Source organism: Physella acuta, unplaced genomic scaffold (genome assembly GCF_028476545.2).
Source record: "Physella acuta isolate Inbredline_101_S28 unplaced genomic scaffold, ASM2847654v3 ptg000293l, whole genome shotgun sequence".
Taxonomy (NCBI): Eukaryota; Metazoa; Mollusca; class Gastropoda; family Physidae; genus Physella; species Physella acuta.
In genome coordinates this window covers 15,113-35,373 of record NW_026731812.1, presented here as the reverse complement: position 1 = coordinate 35,373, position 20,261 = coordinate 15,113, and the positions used below count along the sequence as shown (strand labels likewise).

The window sequence follows — 20,261 nt, the reverse complement described above, 5'->3', positions numbered from 1 at the left end:
GATCTATTTCTTTTTAGTTTTATTTGATTGTTTATTACGATATACGAAAGGAATAAATAAATGACCCATAAATAACGTCACACTCGTAGGGGGGAGGGTCCGTAATTTTGCGACGGTGTGTGATGAGGGGGAGGGAGAGGGGGGGGGGTCAGATGGTGTGACGTCACACTTTTGCATTAAAAAAAGCAATGTTAGAAAACGAAATTTAGCCGTTATTTTCCGTTTTAGAAAATGGTTTTAATAAATTGTAATAGGAATTGATCAAAATACTCTATGTTGTCAGAGTTCTGACAAGATTTCGGAAAAATATCGATGTTTTAAGAAAAATTCAATAGCGATTTTGAGGGGGGGGGGGGTTAGGCTGAGGTGTGACGTCATTTTAGGGGGGGTCTGGCTTTTTGTGACGATGTGTGACGGAGGGGAGGGGGGGAGGTAAAAATCATCCAAAAAAAAGCGTGACGTCATTTATGGATGTTCCCCCTAAGGCGGATATCTAAGTAATTACGCTGGTATCGTAATTTTATAAAATAAGTTGTTTATACCTATAAATCAATAACTAAATGTAATAGATGCTAGATCTAGTTCTTGAGCATAGGCATTTTTTTAAAAATTCTATTAAATATTCAGCGTGATATTATTCTGGCCTACTGGATGTTTTTTTTTTACGCACATAAAGAAGATCGTTTAAATGCTAAGTAATTGGAGTTACTTCACTTGATTCGCGAGGGCGTTGACGCTTGGAACAGGAAATGGTCACCACTGACATCAAAACATGAATAATCAGGTGAATTCACAGAATGGAACTAAAGCTGAATGATATGGAATGTGCTCGCACTACCTGCATTCATTAATGTACCATGTAAGAGTTAAGAAGCTTTACAATTCACACAAATTATTGTATCATTAGGTGTGTAAATTAAACTCAACAGACTAAACGAGTAAAAAAAAACTAAAAAGACGTCTCCAAGTTCAGATTCTGCAGATCAAATTTTAATTTTTGAATTCTTAAAAAAAAGTAATTTTACACTAACAACAATTATTATTCAACAATACTTTACTAACCTGATGTTCTGCACACTTAGGTTAAAAATACACTGAGATTATTTAAATTTGTTACTTAATGAAGTTAATGTATAAGTTTTTAGTAGTCGATCTCCTTACCAAAACCGGAAGTCAGAACCTGACCCTGAAACGTCATGCTCTTTTAGTTTTCGCATTTTAAGTGTTTTTGGGGGGTCGTATATACAAAAAATGAAAAAACTGCTAATCTAGCAATATCTCATCACTATTTTAATGCGAAATGCTAAGGAAATGGATACTATGGCTTAAATGCCAGAAACATTTGCGAGATATGTAGTAATAATTAATACAAGCATTTCTTATGGAGCACTCTCATTAGGAACTGAACTGCAACGAAAAACGACCGACCTCCGGGCATCAGCGCTCGACAGCTCCTAGATAAATATATATTTGAGATATTTACCATGATTAATTACAATGATGCTGCTTCCCTTCTGCCAAAATCCAATTCCCCATAGAAATACCATGCCGCTGCTATTTTTAGCAACGTTACGCCATTGTTACGCTAGTTGTCAGATAGAAACAACTAATTTTTGTTTTTTGCGGAATGCACTGTTAAGTCTAGTATTTTAATTATAATTCAGTTTTAGCATGTGCAGAAATTGTGGGCATTATTATTGTATTAAAGTATTAGTAATTTTATAAGTATATTGATTTTTTTTCTTCACTGCAAGCCAAGTAGGCCGACTGCACTGTTAGTTTCATTGAACATAATTCGTGACCGGTCATTAACCTTGTTAATATTAATACTTCGTGGCCTACCCGACTGTATAATTTATATGAAATTATATGTAGTTTTTAATTAGGCCTTAGTATTGTATTTTAAACAATGCTCATTCCGAGCCTTTTTGTGCTAGATGTAATTAGGCCTACTGGCAATTTTTTTTATTTTTAGACTTGGTCAACCTCGTTAATGCTGTTGTGTTAGTTAAAAATATAGGAATTGTGTGTAAAATTTACGCAGTTACTCAGTTACTACGTAGAATGATATCAATAAATGAAGTAGTAATTATTTCCTTTTAGTTTTAGAAATCTTTTGATACAAAATGTCTAATATTTTATTTTCCAATACATCGTGGTGTGTGGCAGAGTAAACAGAACGGTGCGGTAGGTGACCTAGAATCTCCGAGTTCGAATCCGACGTAAATCAGTTGTGCGTTATTTTATTGTTTCACATGGGAAATGCCACGAGCGGTTTTCTTTTCTTTGTTTTTCAAAAAAAAAATTTTTGAACGAAATAATATTTTAAAAAATAATTATTCAAAATTTTCCAAACATCGTCGCTCGCATCGCTCGCGAGATCGACTGCTTACATTTTCTTGTCTGCGGGAGAAAAATGTTGACACGGTCGAGGGTTCACCGTGAGTTCAGCAGGCCTACCATACATACGTCACAGCATTAACTATTGCTGTTAGAGATCGTCGGTGGGCAATCCCACCCCTCCCCTCATAAACCAAGCAAATTGTAAATCAACTTAGGGTCATTTTAAGTTCACGCAAGCTTACAGGACTGTAGATTTACTACGCATAGCTGGTAAAAAAAAAAAAAAAAAAAAAAAAAAAAAAGAAAACTTCGCCTAACCTAATGCTACTACAGAAGATAATACTAATTATAGAGTATTTAATTTGAAAGTTAAAAAAAAGTTCATTTATCATCTTACCTAATAATACTGTATTGTCGTTACAGTTAGAAGGACTAGATCTAGATTTCTGTCAGATCTATTTTTAGTTTTGGATATTAATTTTATTGTCATCTTCATGGGTATTGATTGTTCAATTTATCATGGAATGCCTAATGTCTTAAAATTGTACATTGTACATAGAATTTATAATAAATATGTCTGATATTTCCTTAATAAACATAATGAATATAAAGTTTTATTTCTAACAAAATGTTTTGGTTTTTTTTGGTAACTAAAATACCCAATGTTGTCGTAATTGCTATGACATCATGCTACGAATGGAAAACACAAACCAACGTAACTTTTTGATATCTTTTGATGGCGAAAAAGAGTTTCGCATTTTAAGATGTTAATAGGTCATTTTGTTTTTGTTTGTTTTCTCGGCCCCTAATTAAGCTAGACCATTAAATTTGGTCTCAAATTAACCAGTAAGTGATATGGTTTGTAATGATATATGATAAGTGACAGAAAATTTTAATTAAAAAATTGTAATAAGACAACCTAGTTTTTAGGCTTAGAATCCCCATCCATCTAGGCCCCTATCCCTAAATTATTATTTTACAGTTAGCCTAAACTAAACCTAGGCCTAAATCTAGAAAAAAGATAATCTATTAAAAAAAACAATACAAAAGAATTACACCTATGCAAACAACTCAATGGAATGTTAAACTTAGTTTTATACACTTTACTTCTTGCAAAAAGGAGAGCTTAAGATAGGCTAAGGTTCCGATCCCGTAACTGATCAAGATCGGGAGGTACTGCGTTCTCCACTCGACCACGACGTCTTACGAAATGATTAATTCTTACTGATTTTGTATATACAGTTAAATTTAGTTACATATTGCCGCTAGCAAATCCGCATAACTAATTACAATAAAACACAACAAAATACGCGCATATCCACAAGAAAAATCAAATAAACATAAAAGGTATAATTTTAATACAGGTTGTACGAGTGTATAACGAACTAATACCGGGTCCGAATAGCGGCCAGGGCTATATTGACCCGGGTCCTAATAGGGCTATTAGGACCCGGGTCAGAATGGCCACTTCCTTAATTATCAGCGTACGTCATAACTTAGGGTCATTGTGAGTTGATTTATAGTATCATGCCTTTCAATTTTTCTTTTCTACTTCACCCATTGCCATGAAAAAACTGACACGAACACATTTTAAAAGATAAAAGAAGTTAAATCTAGATCTAAATAAATAGTAGGCCTACACTTTCAATATTCCAAATTTTGGATTTTTCGCTAGTTTTGACAAAATTAATTTAAAAGACTAAAAATTCATAAAGAAATAGGCCGAGTGATTTCCTTACGTTTTTGTGTGTTTTGGTTGTATTTATAATAAAATACGCTCAACTGGAAGTGAACGTGAGGCAGGGAATAAAATACGCTAATATGGAGTTTTACCATAATAGTATTAATATTTTATTACACTATTTTATTTTGTTACTCAATTTATAAATTTAGGCTTAGAATCCCCATCCATCTATCCATAAATTATTACAGTTAAGCTTAAAGTAATAGTATTACTCGCTAAGTGTGGCCGGTTGCTAACAACAATATGGCGTACACAGAGAATGCATGACTTCTGACTATTTTTCGTCTTAGTTCCAGTGACTTTATTAGAATTACTGTTTAAAATGTTTACAACAAGCAAAATGACAGGGTTTTCTTGTTATAATTTATAGCCCTGCCACCTATGGTTTATAATAAACCATAGGTGGTAGGGCTATATATGCCAGAAAAGCATTTTAAGATTTGGTTTTGAGAATGGAGGCTAAATTCAAAAGTTGGTTTCATTAAATTTAATAGAATTTTTAAAATATCAATGGTGTAGGTACAAAAATGAGCGAGAACGTAAAGCATTATTAGTTTTATCAGTTTATGAAAAAAGAAATAAAATATTGTGAGCCATTTTTTTTATAAGACTGGTGTTCATATCACAACCAATTTATTTGTATTTTTTAAAAACCACGTGACCGCTATTTGGCTCATCACCAGTGAGGAACTCTGCTGCATAGCCAATTAAAAAGTCGAATTGATTCGTGGTTTGCTGTGGCCTCAAACGTAAGAGTGATATCATGGGTGTTATGGAGACGTGTGTCGTGCATGGCAGTGAGTGACAATAAATATTAATTTAAGTAAATTTAGTTTGAAACAAACTAAAAACTTCAAAATTAGTGCCTAATGGATTTAAATATGTATCTCTATCATTCAGTGATCATGTTTAAATTGAAAATTGAGTAAATTTTAGATTTAGTGAGAAAATCTATAAAGTAAGGCTGCATTTGCGGGATCGCTCCGCTGTATTCTAAATCTTTTCTCTAGCTTGGGCACGATTTATAAATAGATATCAGGACTGCCCAACTGTTTTTCGTCTTAGCAATTCAATGTTTTATTTCAACACCTGAGTTAGGTGTTGAAATTTAAAAAAAAAAAAGAATAGAATCTAGATCTAGTACATGTAAAAATACAGTACAGTATTAGTAATAGATCAGATGATAGTCCTAGTTCTAGCTAGATGAAACTGTTCTTTAGTATTGTTTTTACCACTATCTAGCTTGCGTGGTAGTAGATCTAAGTCTATAAGCCTAAAAAATGACCAGAAGTGGGTCTGTTTTTCAATTTGCTTGGGGGGGGGGGGGGGGGTGCAGGGGAAGTGAAGTGAAGACACAAACAATTTCAAATATTATAAATTGTGTTCATTGTATGATGTATGCTATACAGTGATCCCGCCGACTGTGGTGTGAGTAACAATGTTTGGAAGGAAATTTTATAAAAAAAAGAAAATAAAATGTCAAAAGATACTGTTTTCTGTTCGTGCTAACCCCGGGTTCAAACTCAGAGCTTCAGGGCTATGAACTTAAGATTAAAATGTTTTTTTACCTATTAATTATTTATTTATTATCATCTGTAAAAAAGTGAGATAAATTTAACACAACAACTTGAACACTATTCTTATTATTGTATTAATTAATTTTTAATTATTTTTTTCCAGAGTTGTGATTCCATCAGACCAGAATGTCCAATGTAATTCCAATCGTCTCATCATCCCCACCGCCCATGGGCTGGGACGATGAAGACGACGATGATTTTGGCAACTTCGCCATGGCGCCCAACTTAGCTCCGCAAGCTGTGTCCAGCTTTGATGTCAATTTTTCCAGCTCGGATCTTAGCCTGCCTGAAGACTTCCAGCCTGGGAACAGTAAAGATAAACAAAACCAGTTTCACATAGCTGATTCCAATGTCGAGAACAATAATCCTCTATCTTCTGGTGATCGTTGTCCAAATACAGTTCAAGATTTGGGTAACAACAACTTTGATGCACCAGAAGCGGAGGATGATTTTGAAGAATTCGCACAGTTTGACGACAACCTTGGTAATGATTGTAACCACGAGACGACCACACGCCACACCGACATCCTCAGCCAGCAGCACAACAGCGAACACAATGAGGCACAGCAGCAGCTACCACAACAGAGGAACCTCAGCCTAGACGAAACAGCCGAGGCTGGGTCTACATCTTGTACTGTGTTGAAAAACAATGAATCAGTGTATAGTAATTCATCCACCGTCGACTCGGGTGTTTTTAGCACGGATTTATCACCTTCCACAAATTTTTATCCCTCGGATATGTGTCGGAAACTAGAGGCTTCGGACTTTGAAACTTCTTTTCCCGATGACTCACCAGTTGCTAATGATAGAACAGTTTATGAAGTAAAACACGAAGGTGAGCTGTCTATACCTGATGCACTCAAACATGATGTACATTCTATACCAAACGCATTGAAGCATGAAGCTGGTCCATCTTTGCATGATGAAGCAAGTAAACCTGAATGTGATGCACCGTTTAATGACAATATGGTAGATGCTGATGAGGATGATTGGAGTAATTTCAGTGCAGCTGGTCTGGTTGAAACCACAGTGGATGTTCCAGCTAATCATGACTTTCTTGAAACACAAGAACACCCTGAAGTAAGAGATTCACATTCCCTGCCAACAGAGGAACATTCAAATTCTTTGCCATCATCATTGGAACACCCTGAATATTCGCATTCTTTGCCACCAACAGTGGAACACCCTGCAGATTCACCTTCCCTGCCAACAGTGGAACACCCTGCAGATTCACCTTCCCTGCCAACAGTGGAACACCCTGCAGATTCACCTTCCTTGCCACCATCAGTTCATTCCATTGTGGACCCTGCAGCAACAGAAGAGCATGTAGCAACCCAGCCTGTGCCTTGTGTTACACCAGAAGAAAGTTTAGTAGTGTCCCCTAACTTATCTAGTCAAGTAGTTGATGGTTTGACTTGTCAAAATCATGTTAAAGATTGTGTTAATGACAATGGTGATTCTGGGAAACTTTCTGATGTAAAATTGTGCAGTGAGTCCAGTGGTTCTATAGAGGCTGTAGAACACAGTAAAAAGCCAGATGTGGATAGTGGGATTTTAGATGGTAGTAAAAACAATGGCAGTTCTGAGATTCAGGAATTTCAAGCCAGTTACCCAGAAGCTGTGGTAAACAGTTTACCTGAGCAAGGTTCCGACATCAATTTGGAGGTGTCAGCAGGTGATGAAAGTTCATCGACCTTGGGTTATTCTACTATATCAGAAACACCTGTTGCTGAAATCTCCAATGATGGTCACGGGAGTGTCCCTACTGTGGAATCCGAATCCCACACTGGTGTTATTTGTGATGCGGAGTTCGAAGACGACTTGGAGTTTGGTGAGTTTAATACTGTGGTGAATAGCAAGGATGATTCATCTGATGAGGTCGCTCCAATCACGTTTCGGGTCAGCGAGTGCGATGCGGAGGACACCGCCAGCAATGATATTGATTTTGGTACCGGTCAGCCTGCACGGTTTAACGATAACTCTGAAGGCGAGGATGACTTTGCAGCGTTTGATGAAGCCGGAAATTCTGATGAAGATTTCGGAGATTTTGGTTCCGTCAGCCCAGCGGTACCCAATGGGGCGCCTGAGAACCATGAGAGTGATGATTCTTTTGGGGATTTTGGTAACACAGGTCAGCCAGATGTAGGGGAGGCTGGGTGGGCTGATTTTGGCTCAGCCGAGGTTGCGGAGACAAGGAAAGAACCACCAGTGCCTGCTGATAAAAGTCTTCCAGCGTCCAATCAGAAAATTGCAGGTGATTCAGGGCAGGTAAGAATGTCTGTTTATTTCTGTTTTTTTCTGTAGAATGGGATCTTCAATAATAATTTTCTCATTAATTATTCTCTATTGTTTTGTTTGCACTTGGAGTAATTATGGTTTATTTTGGTCATAATATTTTAATGGCAGTTTTATAATATTTTATTTCTTTATTTTGATTTATTTTAATTTAAAACGAATGGTGATTTCAAAGATTACATTTATAAGTAAGATTATGCCTTCCTCAAAAATCATTTCACACAGTTCTAAAGTTTCCATTTATAAAAACAAATCATCAGTTTTGTTTCGTTCAGATCAAATTTTGGTTTCACTTACTTTAATAATGAATTCTGATAACAACCATTATTGCTTTATATTTTTGGATGTTTTTTTATTGATGATTGTTTTTTATTCTTTATTTGGTATTTCTACCTAAAGCTCATCATAATATTTTTTTAATCTACTTGTTCAACATTCAGTACTATTATGAAACATGACCACCTCATTTTTAAATTTTGTACAGAGTAAAGCTCAAAAACTAGAGAGGGCTGTGTTAAACTGTTTCCCACAAGTAACGCCAGTGGTTCAACAGTCAGAGGATCTTGATAATGATCTTCCTCCACAAGAGCATGCTGGGGATCAGGATCTGACACCTCTAGACACAGTTGTAGAACTCGGTCTCACAAATCCACTGGAAGCCAAGCAGCAAACTTGGACTGTTGTACAGCATCCTGCCAAGTTAGTTCCCTTGTTTTGTCTGGTTTAATATTTTAAATGCTATCAAGTTAGTTTCCTTGTTTTGTCTGGTTTAATTTTTTTAAATGCTATCAAGTTAGTTTCCTTGTTTTGTCTGGTTTAATTTTTTTAAATGCTATCAAGTTAGTTTCCTTGTTTTGTCTGGTTTAATATTTTAAATGCTATCAAGTTAGTTTCCTTGTTTTGTCTGGTTTAATTTTTTTAAATGCTATCAAGTTAGTTTCCTTGTTTTGTCTGATTTAATATTTTAAATGCTATCAAGTTAGTTTCCTTGTTTTGTCTGGTTTAATTTTTTTAAATGCTATCAAGTTAGTTTCCTTGTTTTGTCTGGTTTAATTTTTTTAAATGCTATCAAGTTAGTTTCCTTGTTTTGTCTGGTTTAATATTTTAAATGCTATCAAGTTAGTTTCCTTGTTTTGTCTGGTTTAATTTTTTTAAATGCTATCAAGTTAGTTTCCTTGTTTTGTCTGATTTAATATTTTAAATGCTATCAAGTTAGTTTCCTTGTTTTGTCTGGTTTAATTTTTTTAAATGCTATCAAGTTAGTTTCCTTGTTTTGTCTGATTTAATATTTTAAATGCTATCAAGTTAGTTTCCTTGTTTTGTCTGGTTTAATTTTTTTAAATGCTATCAAGTTAGTTTCCTTGTTTTGTCTGGTTTAATATTTTAAATGCTGCCAAGTTAGTTTCCTTGTTTGGTCTGGTTTGAGTTTTAAAATGCTGCCAAGTAAAGCTAGTTATTTGGTTTTTAATTAGGTTATAATTGTTAACATCTTGGAAATTTTATTTCTTATTGCTTCTGGTTAGTTGTTTAAATCCCTGTATAACTCATAAACCCTTGTGAAAAACCGTAGATGTTATGGGTTGGAAAACACATCCAGCTTCCAAAATTCTAGTTTTGAAGACAATGTTCTAAAATTGAAAAAAAAAAAAAAGAAAAAAAAAACATTTATTGACGTGTGTATCAATTTTGTAGTTTAAAAATATAAGAGAAAAAAATTCAGAGCTTAAAAATTAAGAATATAAAAATCTAAATCAACATTAATCTCTAACGCATACACAAAAGTTCAAAATAATTTTAATAAATTAGACTTCAATTTTTTTCTTGTTATTTTGTAAAATGTGTAGAAAGGACCCAAAGGTGCGCCTGTGGACACAGCTTAAATCAACATAATCTAACGCACACACAAAAGTTCTGAATAATTTAAAAAAATAGACTTTATTTTTTTTTTATTCTGTAAACATTTGTAGAAAGGACCCAAAGGTGCGTCTGTGGACACAGCTTAAAGACTTGGACTCATGCCACGCCCTCATTTACAACTGGCCCTCCTCCCATTGCTGTAAAGAGGTGTACGGGACCCTCAAAATAGACACACAGAACGTTGTAAGTCTCCCAGTATATATTTACTGTTAGTTATTTAAAATGTGGTCAGCTTTAATTATGGAAAATTCTATAATAAAGCTATGTCATGATGTATATCTGTATCATCATCTTTTCCTGTTTGGGCTCAAGATATATGGGGCAGATGAAGTAGAGTTCATCTGTTTGAGTGGCCTCTGCATACAGCCACCTTTACTCTCTTGACAGATGCCCATCAAAGTTGGGTGGACTTAGTGACAGCATACTGACTTGAGCTTGGGATCCAAATATTTGATGGGTAGCTAACTCACGTAAGGGAAAGTAAAGCCATATGGGCATAATGCTGATCAGTAGGTGAACTCTACTTCACTTGCCTCATGGACTGTTCAAAAAAGGAACTTAACTTTGTATCAAGCTGTGTGCATAAATGTACCATGGATGTGTTTGTTAGTGAGAGGTTCATACAAAGCATGTGATCTCTAACAGAGGCGGGAGATAACTCTGATATTGACTTGTATATTTCAGCTGTTCACTCAGAAGAAGCAGGCTGTACCGTTCTACTCTTCAGGAATGAACTTGCTGGAGCCTATTCGAGGCAACGGTACCAAACCTCTCAAACACCAGGCTAATCAGATCATAGAACAGCCAAGGCAGGAACAGCTTCAGACTGTTACATCTGTTCAAGTAAGTTTTTAAAAAAAGTTTTTTTTTCATTTCTCTTATCAATTTATTATGTGCCGAGAAGTTGTCGTAGTGGAGGTTGGCATGGTTGGGTTGGTTAAATTCAGGGTTGCTGAACCAAAAAGTCCCAAGTTCCAATCCCCAGGCAGATAAGGCTCAATATCCAGGGACAACAACTCATCTAGGAGAAACAACTCCGAAATCAAACAACTTCTGCCTTGTAGTTTGTTTTTGGTTGGACAAAGGCTACGGAAGCAAAATCCAAAAATAAAAGCAGGCTGAAATCTGAGTCGATGGCCTATATAGTGCTTAACAAGTTGACATGTAATACTTATGCAATCTCTTCCAACACTAGAATTAAGAACAAAGAAGAAGGAATAGTTAACTTCTAGTAGTTTGAATAGCAAATCGGATCTTACCTGAAATAAATGAGGAAAAAAATAATAAGACTGGACAATGAATAGAAAAGGGCAGTTGGAGAAAGTAGCCCAAGACAGATTTTTGTGGGTGTGCTATGTCCTTGTTTTATGATATGTAGACAAACCTGTACCCAAACACCTAAGATCCAATATAGCGCCATTGTTGTTTATACTTACATAACTCAGTTTTAGAGTTCAATTTTACTTTCAAAAATTTAATGTAAAATATTTTCTGCTTAGGATATCCCACCTGTAGACTTTGACTGGAGTAGCAGCGGCTTGACGAATCCTCTCACAGGTAACACCTCATCTCTGGTGATCTTTGTACTTCCTTTAAAACTTAGGTATCAGGTGTTGGTATACATACATGTGTACACATCACATAGATGTGTGTTTACATCTGGATATACATATGTGTACATTACACACTGCTAGTGCTAGTCACATTTGTCCTTTACAGCAAACTTTTAAAGTATTGGCAAATTTTAATAATCGGAATTTCTAAATTGCTTATTTATGTAAATTAACAGCCATCACAACCTACTGCTATGTGCTTAATATATATATATATATATATATATATATATATATATATATATATATATATATATATATATATATATATATATATGTGTGTGTGTGTGTATATATATATGTATATATATATATATATATATGTATATATATCTGTATATATATCTGTATATATATCTGTATATATATACGTATATATATATATATATATATTTATATATATATATATTTATGTATATATATATTCTTGATATATATCTGTGTACACAAATGTATACATATATATTGTATAATCATTAATTATACAAACAGGGTTGTGGTCCCTTGTCATTTCATTAATCAACTTGTTTATTTTTACTTTTTTTAATTAACGGGGATCAAATTTTAGTGAGTGAATATTTTAACTTTTTTATCGTATATAGATTTCAATTTATTTTGTTCTATGGAAATATTTTGAAAATACATCAGCTCTCAAAACTCCAGATTAATTATTAGTTGATGTTTAAACAGAACAGGATGAACTAAAAGATTTTTTAAGCACCCACTAAAGATTTGATAAGAATACATTTTTCCTTCCTATAAAATGTTTATATTTTTTATTGTTTATCAAATGTTTTCATCATCCATACCAAAGCTAACCTTTTACCTTACATATGTTAACGAAGGTGGTTTCACTTTATAATTTAAGTATCATTATATCCAGCATCACACTTCTCTTCTACCATTTTGTACACCCAGCCTTACTGAGCTTTCAATGTTGATGTTGCTCATTAGCTTATATATATATATCTACGCTTGCTTTTTACTGTAGTTTCCTGAACTGTTTTATTTTGTTTCTCATTTTGCTATATACCACTAATGATTTTTCACAATTTTAATCACCTTTAGAACACATTTTTTAAAATGTGAAAAATAAGTTTTCATTGTTTCACATTTTTAAAACTAACAGCCTCATTTCATGTTTTTCATTTTGCTATATACCACCAATGATTTTTCACAATTTTAATCACCTTTTTAACACATTTTTTTTAAATGTGGAAAAAAAAAGTTTTCATTGTTTCACATTTTTAAAACTAACAGCCTCATTTCATGATACTAATGTCTAATTGATCTCCTTATAATTGTTTATTATATTAATTTTTGTTTTGTTACTCTTTGTTTTTAAAAGATCAATTCTTTTAATTTTGTTTTTTTAACTAGGTTTTGGTTTTCTTTCTATAGACATTTATTTCAGTAGAATTTATTGGTCTCATACTTTGTTTCAGTTTTCAGTTGTTTTCTTTTTAAAATACATTTTGTTTTGTGTCTTTTTTTTTTAATTTCGAGTTTTGCAATTTTTTTTGTCCACTGAACTCTGATTGGCTGCTCAGTATGCACCTCCATAAATTTTTTCCATTGTCGTCCCATCAGCTCACACTCTCTACTCTTGTTGTGTGCCATTTAGACTTAGCCTGTTTTTCTCTCTCCACTCTGTCACCAGCGAACACGCTAGACTTAGATTTTCTTGTCGTTCAGGGAAGTGACTCTAGCGAGAAGACCTCAGGTGAGTTGCCTGTCTTGAATGACTATTGTAATGAGCCCCTGTCTGAGAGTTATAGCAATAAACATCACCTTGGTAACCGCTGTGTTGAAGTTCATTGACCTGGTTCTAATTTGTTCATCAATGGTTCAGTGTTTCAGCCTACCTCGTTAGGGCTCGTTAGAGACAGTAAACATAAGAAATAGATGTGTGGTTAGCAAATCAGGATTGGGGGCACTTTCACTGTAGTGAAATCGTTAATTTTAACGACAAATATAGAAACAAATGAACAGGCTTAATTGTAATTGCAATGTTTTTGTGATTAAAAATAATTGATTGTGAAAAGTCATCTATGAAAATCCCTGAGAAAATAATATTGAAAAGGTTTTTTTTAATATAGAAATCAAAGCCTCATATTCTATTTACCAATGTCTACAGTATTTAATCTTTTAGAACTGTCATTGGTGTGTTCTGATGCTTTTAATTGATATTAGTTTTGCTTTTGATTGTTTCTCGTTATACCCAGACTAATGTATCTTTTAATATAATTTTTATTGCTATTTAAAATAAATAGTTGAAAAGTTTTTACATGTTTTAAAAAATCATTTTCTTAATTCAATTTTTTATGTGTTGCTTTGACAATTAACTGTCACAGTATACATTTACTTAGCTAAAGTATTATTAATCAGTATTTTTAATTAACTGATATCGGCAAGCTTATCACAATTCACATCAACTAGCTAGTTTAAACTTTATAAGTGATAACCACTAGTATAAATTTGCTTTGGTGTGGTGTACAATACCATTGATACCCATCCTTTACCATTTATAAACTATATAACCACATATATAATGTACGTTAACTGAATGTATTTAGCTTAACCTCGTAACACCCCAAAGCTCAATCCTGACGCATAATCTCCAAGACAATCCCTAAACATATCAAACTCGTAATCCTAAGGTTCTAAGAATGATATTTACAGAATCAGCAAATAATAATTTATTTCAAATTATCACAGCAGTCAATGTAAACAAAAAGTGAATACTTTACAGTTCTATTTTCGTCATACAGTTCCTTCTGCAGTTAGTTGGTACCACTACATATCAAACCTTACATAGTTGTTTGTAGAATGGTATTATAAAGATAATCTAAGTGACTCATTTTACATTGTTATGTCCTTATCTAAGACAAGTTGTTTTTTTTTCAAAATGTTAAGTTTTAGTAGTGGTTTTCTTTAATTATTGAATTTAGTAAATCCAAACGAAATGCTTATGGATTAAAAGTAGGAGATTATGTGACTGGATATCTCTAAATGTGTGTTTATATATATATATATATATATATATATATATATATATATATATAGATATATATATATATATATATATATATATATATATATATATATATATATATATATATATATATATATATATATATAGATATATATATATACAATCACACACACATTATACACTCACAATGGTTTGCTTGTAAAGAATGATTGTACTAACTAAGAATGTTGTTTTATATTCTTACGCTAACATACACAGATGAATGGGACTGGGGTAAGAAATAATTCTTTTGTTTCAGAATTATTCCATATCTTTATTTTGCTTTCAGCCTATGGAAGAAAGGGGTATGGGGGAGGAGCAGTTTCTGACAGGTTGCACTGAAAGGGTGGGGGGAGGGGCTAATTTTCTGACAGGTCGCCCTGAACATTGTCACACCCTTGTGACTGTGGTGGTGGCTGGAATAGAATTTGATAATTTTCTTTTTTATTTTCTTGTTTTTTTTTTTTTACTGTCTATTAATTCCCATAAATATTTGTCAAATGGAAATGGTTCTGTTATGGTATTTATCACATATTTTGTTTCTGTTTTGCATCTTACTCCCCTCTCAATTTAAGATTTTAAAAAGCATTTTGAATTAAGATCTATTTTTATGTAAGTATGTAGTTTTTGTCCCCAACTTTGTTCTTGTAAAAGCAAACATGTGCATGTGTCCTGGTCAATTGATAACTGTCCAAACAAATAGGGGGGGGGGGGCATCATTAGCTTTTGGTAACTGGTTCTCTGTCTAACCCCAAAAATGTTGGTTTATAATTTTTTTTGGTTTCCTTATGGTTTCTCTATCTGGATACTTTTCTCTTGTTCTGATACCTTGTAAGCAAACTTGAGCTTTCAGTCATTGCAATTTACTGTGTAGATTATGATTAACCTAATGCATATCTTTGAAGAATGTTTGACTTTAATAATACTACTTGGACAACCAACATTTGTTGAATACTGTTGGGGTTATGCTATCACACAGCAAATGTTTAAAAAAAAAACATAACTAAAGTTTTATATTCCAATCTCAAGAACTCAGTTGTTTCTACTACAGCCATCTTGGATATTAAACATTAGTTATTATTTTGTATTAATACAAAAAAAGCTGTTTTAAATTAAAATAAATGCATGTATATTTTGGATAGATTTCACATCAAAGGTTTAATATTTAAAAATTACAGATCAATGATTTTTGCTTGTTTTAATAGTCAAGTATTTTATTCATGGGTGATTTCATAGCATGTTGTGTCGTGACTTTTTCTCTCCTTTTTTGTTTCTTAATTGCCTTGATGATTTGATATTTCTCATTTTACTTTGTTTTACATAACATAAATTATTCAATGTAACAATTGATTTTTAAACTTTTGCATACCTGAGTATGTTATAGTTTCTGATACTTAGGGGTCATAGGTTATGGATAACTGATCTGTTTGATATATTTGGAGATATTTAAAGATTATTTTAAAACTCTTTTTAATTATCTTTAATTTTTTTAAATTACATAATCAGGTTAAATTTATTAATAATAATGGGGAAAAAATTAGAAGAAAAAAAATATTCTGAAATATATTATCAAATTTTACGCTTTTAATTTCAGTGTTTAAAGCAGATAGTCAGGAATCAGCGCGGTCCTCACTTCAGCCCCTGGAGGAAATGATGAAGAAGAGTACACCCACAGCCAAGCTGGCCACCCAGGAGGTGCTGTCCCCTGAGGCCCTACGCATCTTGGAGAGGATGCCCAACCTGAGCTTCATGCAGTCAAGGGTCCTGATGTTTCCTGTCAAGCAGTGAGCAGCCTCCGCACTGATGTAAGGTTTGATGTGATTGGTCAGTTGGCAGGTGATTGAATCACTGGTCAGTTAATGGATGATTGAATTACTGGTCAGTTAATGGATGATTGAATTACTGGTCAGTTAATGGACGTTTGAATTCTGCGGCCACCTAATATATTTTGAAATTCAGTGGATAATTAATCGAATATTGATCTATATAGACCTATATATATATATATATATATATATATATATATATACATGTGGTCAGCCAATGGGTTATTGAGCCCAGTAATCATATTTATGTGGTCATGATATAGATATAATTAAACTCAGTGGATAGTTAATGGATTAATACACTATATAGACCTATATAAATATATATGTGGTCAACTAATCATGGATCATCAAACTGGATGCTTGACGGATTATTGATGGATTATTGAACGAAGCGGTCTGTTAATGGAATTTTGATCCTTGTGGTCAGTATACAGTTCAAAATGTCATTCTCATGTGAATTGAGATGAATAATATAAAGACATGCTTACACTAGTTTTAACAGATATAAAAAAAATAATTATTGATTCTAAGAGCCACCTGAAATAAAAAATCAGGAAGCTACATTGTAAATTAGAATAACCAATGAGAGTGATCAGGAGAGCCTAATGTCTCTTGTGGCAGCCTGAAGACTTTATATGCAATTTGTTATTGGTATGGTGTTGATTTGTTTCAGTAGCTTGTTCTTCTATTGTGTACTTGTTAATATTTGAATGCATCATTGTTGATGTATGCTGTTTGTGTACCTAACTCATCTGCTTTAAAGTCAGTATGTCTATTAAAACTGTTAATTTATGTAAAGAAATATAACTAGTATTTGAAAAAAAAAATGTTTCCTTGCTTAAGATTTGTTTCGTTTTTTTTCCTCCATAGTCTTTCTTCTATTTTTCATTCCATGTTTTTAACTTAACATTCTTGGTGAAGGTTCTATTTTTAAGTTGTTGTGTTCTTCCTGTATGGTGTTAGTTGAAAAGCTCAAAGCTTAGTTGTGTTGTAGAATGTGGGATTTCATGGTATTTCATATGTATTTGTTTGATTTAATAGTCTCCGTTTTTTAATTGACTTGTGGGAATTAAGAGTATGAAGATTGGCTCAAACATTCTCTTATTGATGTATATAATTTTAATTTGTTGAGTTGTAGATGTAGTTATTTATTGTTTTAGCCAGTGCAGAATGTGGAATGGCAACGAGCAGAAACCGTAATTGAATTAATTCAGTGTGCCAGTGTGTTCACACATATCTAATAAACACAAGTTTTAGTACAAGATGACCTATTTTTAAAATGATTATTAAAACTAAATTATTGTTTAAAAACTTACAAAACATTTTTTTTATGTCTAGGCTCAAAAATATAAAATTAATATTTATTGTTTAAAATAGTTCAATTTAGAATATATTCTTGTGGACACTTGATTAGAAATATTTAATATACAACCAGTTTTGTCAACTAGGTTCTAGACTTGATCTATTTATAATTGTCCAGATTTAGCTATATGCATATATTAAACACTATTTAATATTTTTGTGATCTACGCTGAATGTATTGTGATAAGGGCATATCACATATCAGCACTCGTTTAAATTTGTTGGGTTTAAAAAAATGTTGTATAACAATTATGTTGGTGTATTTAAACATTGTGCAATATTAATATATACAGTGGTTATATCATGTGGAGCATTACTGGTGGTATAGGAAATGTTATGATTTATACACATTTTCTTTGCTGTTAACAATCAGGAGGAATGTTTTGTGATGTTGCCAGATAAAGATGTTGATAAGTTGCCTAATTTTTTTTTGGAATTCTGCCAGTAGTGTGTCATTGTATAGGTATTTAATAAATAATTTTCATTAAAGTGCTTTCAAGTTAAGAGTTAGATGATAACCAAATAGATGGTTAAATTAAATTTGTAACCTGTTGAATTGTGGTTTTGATTTTAAAAGTAGGAATAAAAGTTGACTTTTTTTTTTCTTTCTGATTTATTTAAATTTTTATATAGAGGCCTGAATATTTTTAAATAAAAGGACTGATCTATATTAAAATGGAACCTTTTTTTTCCTAACTTTCATTTATTTTGAAAGTTGTTTGGATATTCAAGTTTCAGCTCGTAATTGGAAAACATGTAATTGTAAATTATAAATTAAAAACTTCATTATTTAAGTGGACAAAAGGAAAAAGTTTCCTAGTCTGTGAATGCATTTTTAGAAAGTTTTTGTGTAGTAAATGTATGCATGTAAACTTCAATAAGTCTATTGCACACAATAGTGAAAGATTTATGGCTTTAGCTAATGCTGTTTCGTTATAGAAATTCTAAAATACCTTCACTGTAAAAAGCTTGAGGTAACGTACACAGAATGTATACTTCAGTGTTATACTATCTTCTATATAAGTGTATCCCAGTTTCATACTATCTTGTACTAAAACTATCTACATTGAACCTATATCTCCACATTATTTCAAGGCAAGTCTTGTGTTTGCTCATGCGGTCATTGTGCATTTCCCATGGTTAATCAGGTCATGCTCTAGTTCATTAAGCTTTATTTTTCCCTCTGTTCCCAGTTTTTTAAATTTTTTGTATAAGCCTGATGTGGCTTTATCAGCTCTAAGCCTATTAAGAAAAAAATTGTTTTAAAATAAAATTTATGATTTGTTTAATTGCATTTCCGAAATGCACATTTTTTAAGTGGACTTTTTTGAATTGTGAAATTCCTATTGCTAATTTTTTTAAAAAGTAATCACAGAATGTAATTGTTATAAATCTGTCATAAGAGCTACCCCTAACTTGTAAGTGATTTTACAATCTTATGACCTATAATTATAAGTCAGTAAACTAATCTTTGTAGCTTTACATCAAATAATATTTTACAGTAGGGATTCAGTTTTTTTTGTAAGAGCTAAACTGTAATACATTCCAAAGTGTGAAGTTGTGCTTGGAAGATTTATTTCCCCTTATTCACTGCTGTATCTGTCAGTAAGTTATTTGTGGTGAATTTATTCTAGATTATCAGATATTTATTGTTAAATAAACTATTCTTTTTCAAACTTGGTTATGGTTTTATTTCGTACTTAAATATTGTTTTATATTGTTTTGTATTGAGATGAAATTCATGAACCTTTTTGAGATAATGAGTTACAAACATTTACTAATAGGTCCTCATATATTGATAAATGAGTATGTAAAATATGTATGGGTACATACTATTTTTAGAAACTACACAAAAAGTGTGATTATAACTATAACATACGCTTTTACTATTACAGTATAACATTTAAAATTTTTTTTTAATTTAATTTTTTTTAGGCCCCTGTTTTTTTACTAGAATTCCTTGAATTGATAGAAGCAGACTATAGTAAAAAAATATTTTGTAGAATTTTCACCAGTTTTGAAACTTCGGTAAAGAGAATCACTATTTGAGTTACAAAACTTTCAAACACAATGTTCTTTTATATTGTTTTGTTTTTTATTAAATTCTTTTTTGTTTCTTAACACAGTCATCAAATTAACATTCTTAAACATGTTAAAACATCAATATTTTAAAGCATATTTTGTAAAAAGATTCTACTTTACAAACATTCACAAATATTTTTAAGCATATCTAACAAAAGTTAGCACTAATTGACAAGGAAAAAAATTCCAACTCCAATTGTTTTAAAGTACAAAATGGCACATGTATAAATAACACAAAGCTTTAAAAAAAAAATCTGGTATGTTTAAAACATCAAAAGCTGAAATACTTTTCTAATTGTAAAAACTGGCACATTGTAACAGCATCACCACATTCCGCAAGCTAAATTGTTAAAATGTATAGAGCAGGGGTCTCCAAACTACCGCCCGCGAGGTCCTCTCACCCGGCCCGCGGAGATCTTTTTGTCCACGGAAAAAATGTTTGTTAGAGGTGGCTGTGGAACTTTG

At 32.5% G+C, this 20,261-nt stretch overlaps 1 protein-coding gene across 7 annotated transcripts; it reads left to right on the top strand.

Moving 5' to 3' along the window:
* The first annotated feature begins 729 nt into the window (after positions 1–729).
* LOC131939786 (aftiphilin-like) lies at positions 730–18,908 on the top strand. Of its 7 annotated transcripts, none has more exons than XM_059298277.1 (9): positions 730–859; positions 5,768–7,932; positions 8,444–8,658; positions 9,927–10,059; positions 10,561–10,719; positions 11,376–11,433; positions 13,150–13,212; positions 14,743–14,757; positions 16,118–18,908. In XM_059298277.1, exons 2-9 carry the CDS (start codon positions 5,791–5,793, stop codon positions 16,309–16,311), a joined length of 2,979 nt encoding a protein of 992 aa, XP_059154260.1. In that variant the 5' UTR covers positions 730–859; positions 5,768–5,790; the 3' UTR covers positions 16,312–18,908. The 7 variants fall into 7 exon arrangements, with proteins under 7 accessions (XP_059154260.1, XP_059154263.1, XP_059154262.1 ...); XM_059298278.1 differs by having other exon boundaries at positions 735–784; XM_059298280.1 differs by lacking the exon at positions 13,150–13,212.
* The last annotated feature ends 1,353 nt before the right edge of the window (positions 18,909–20,261 follow it).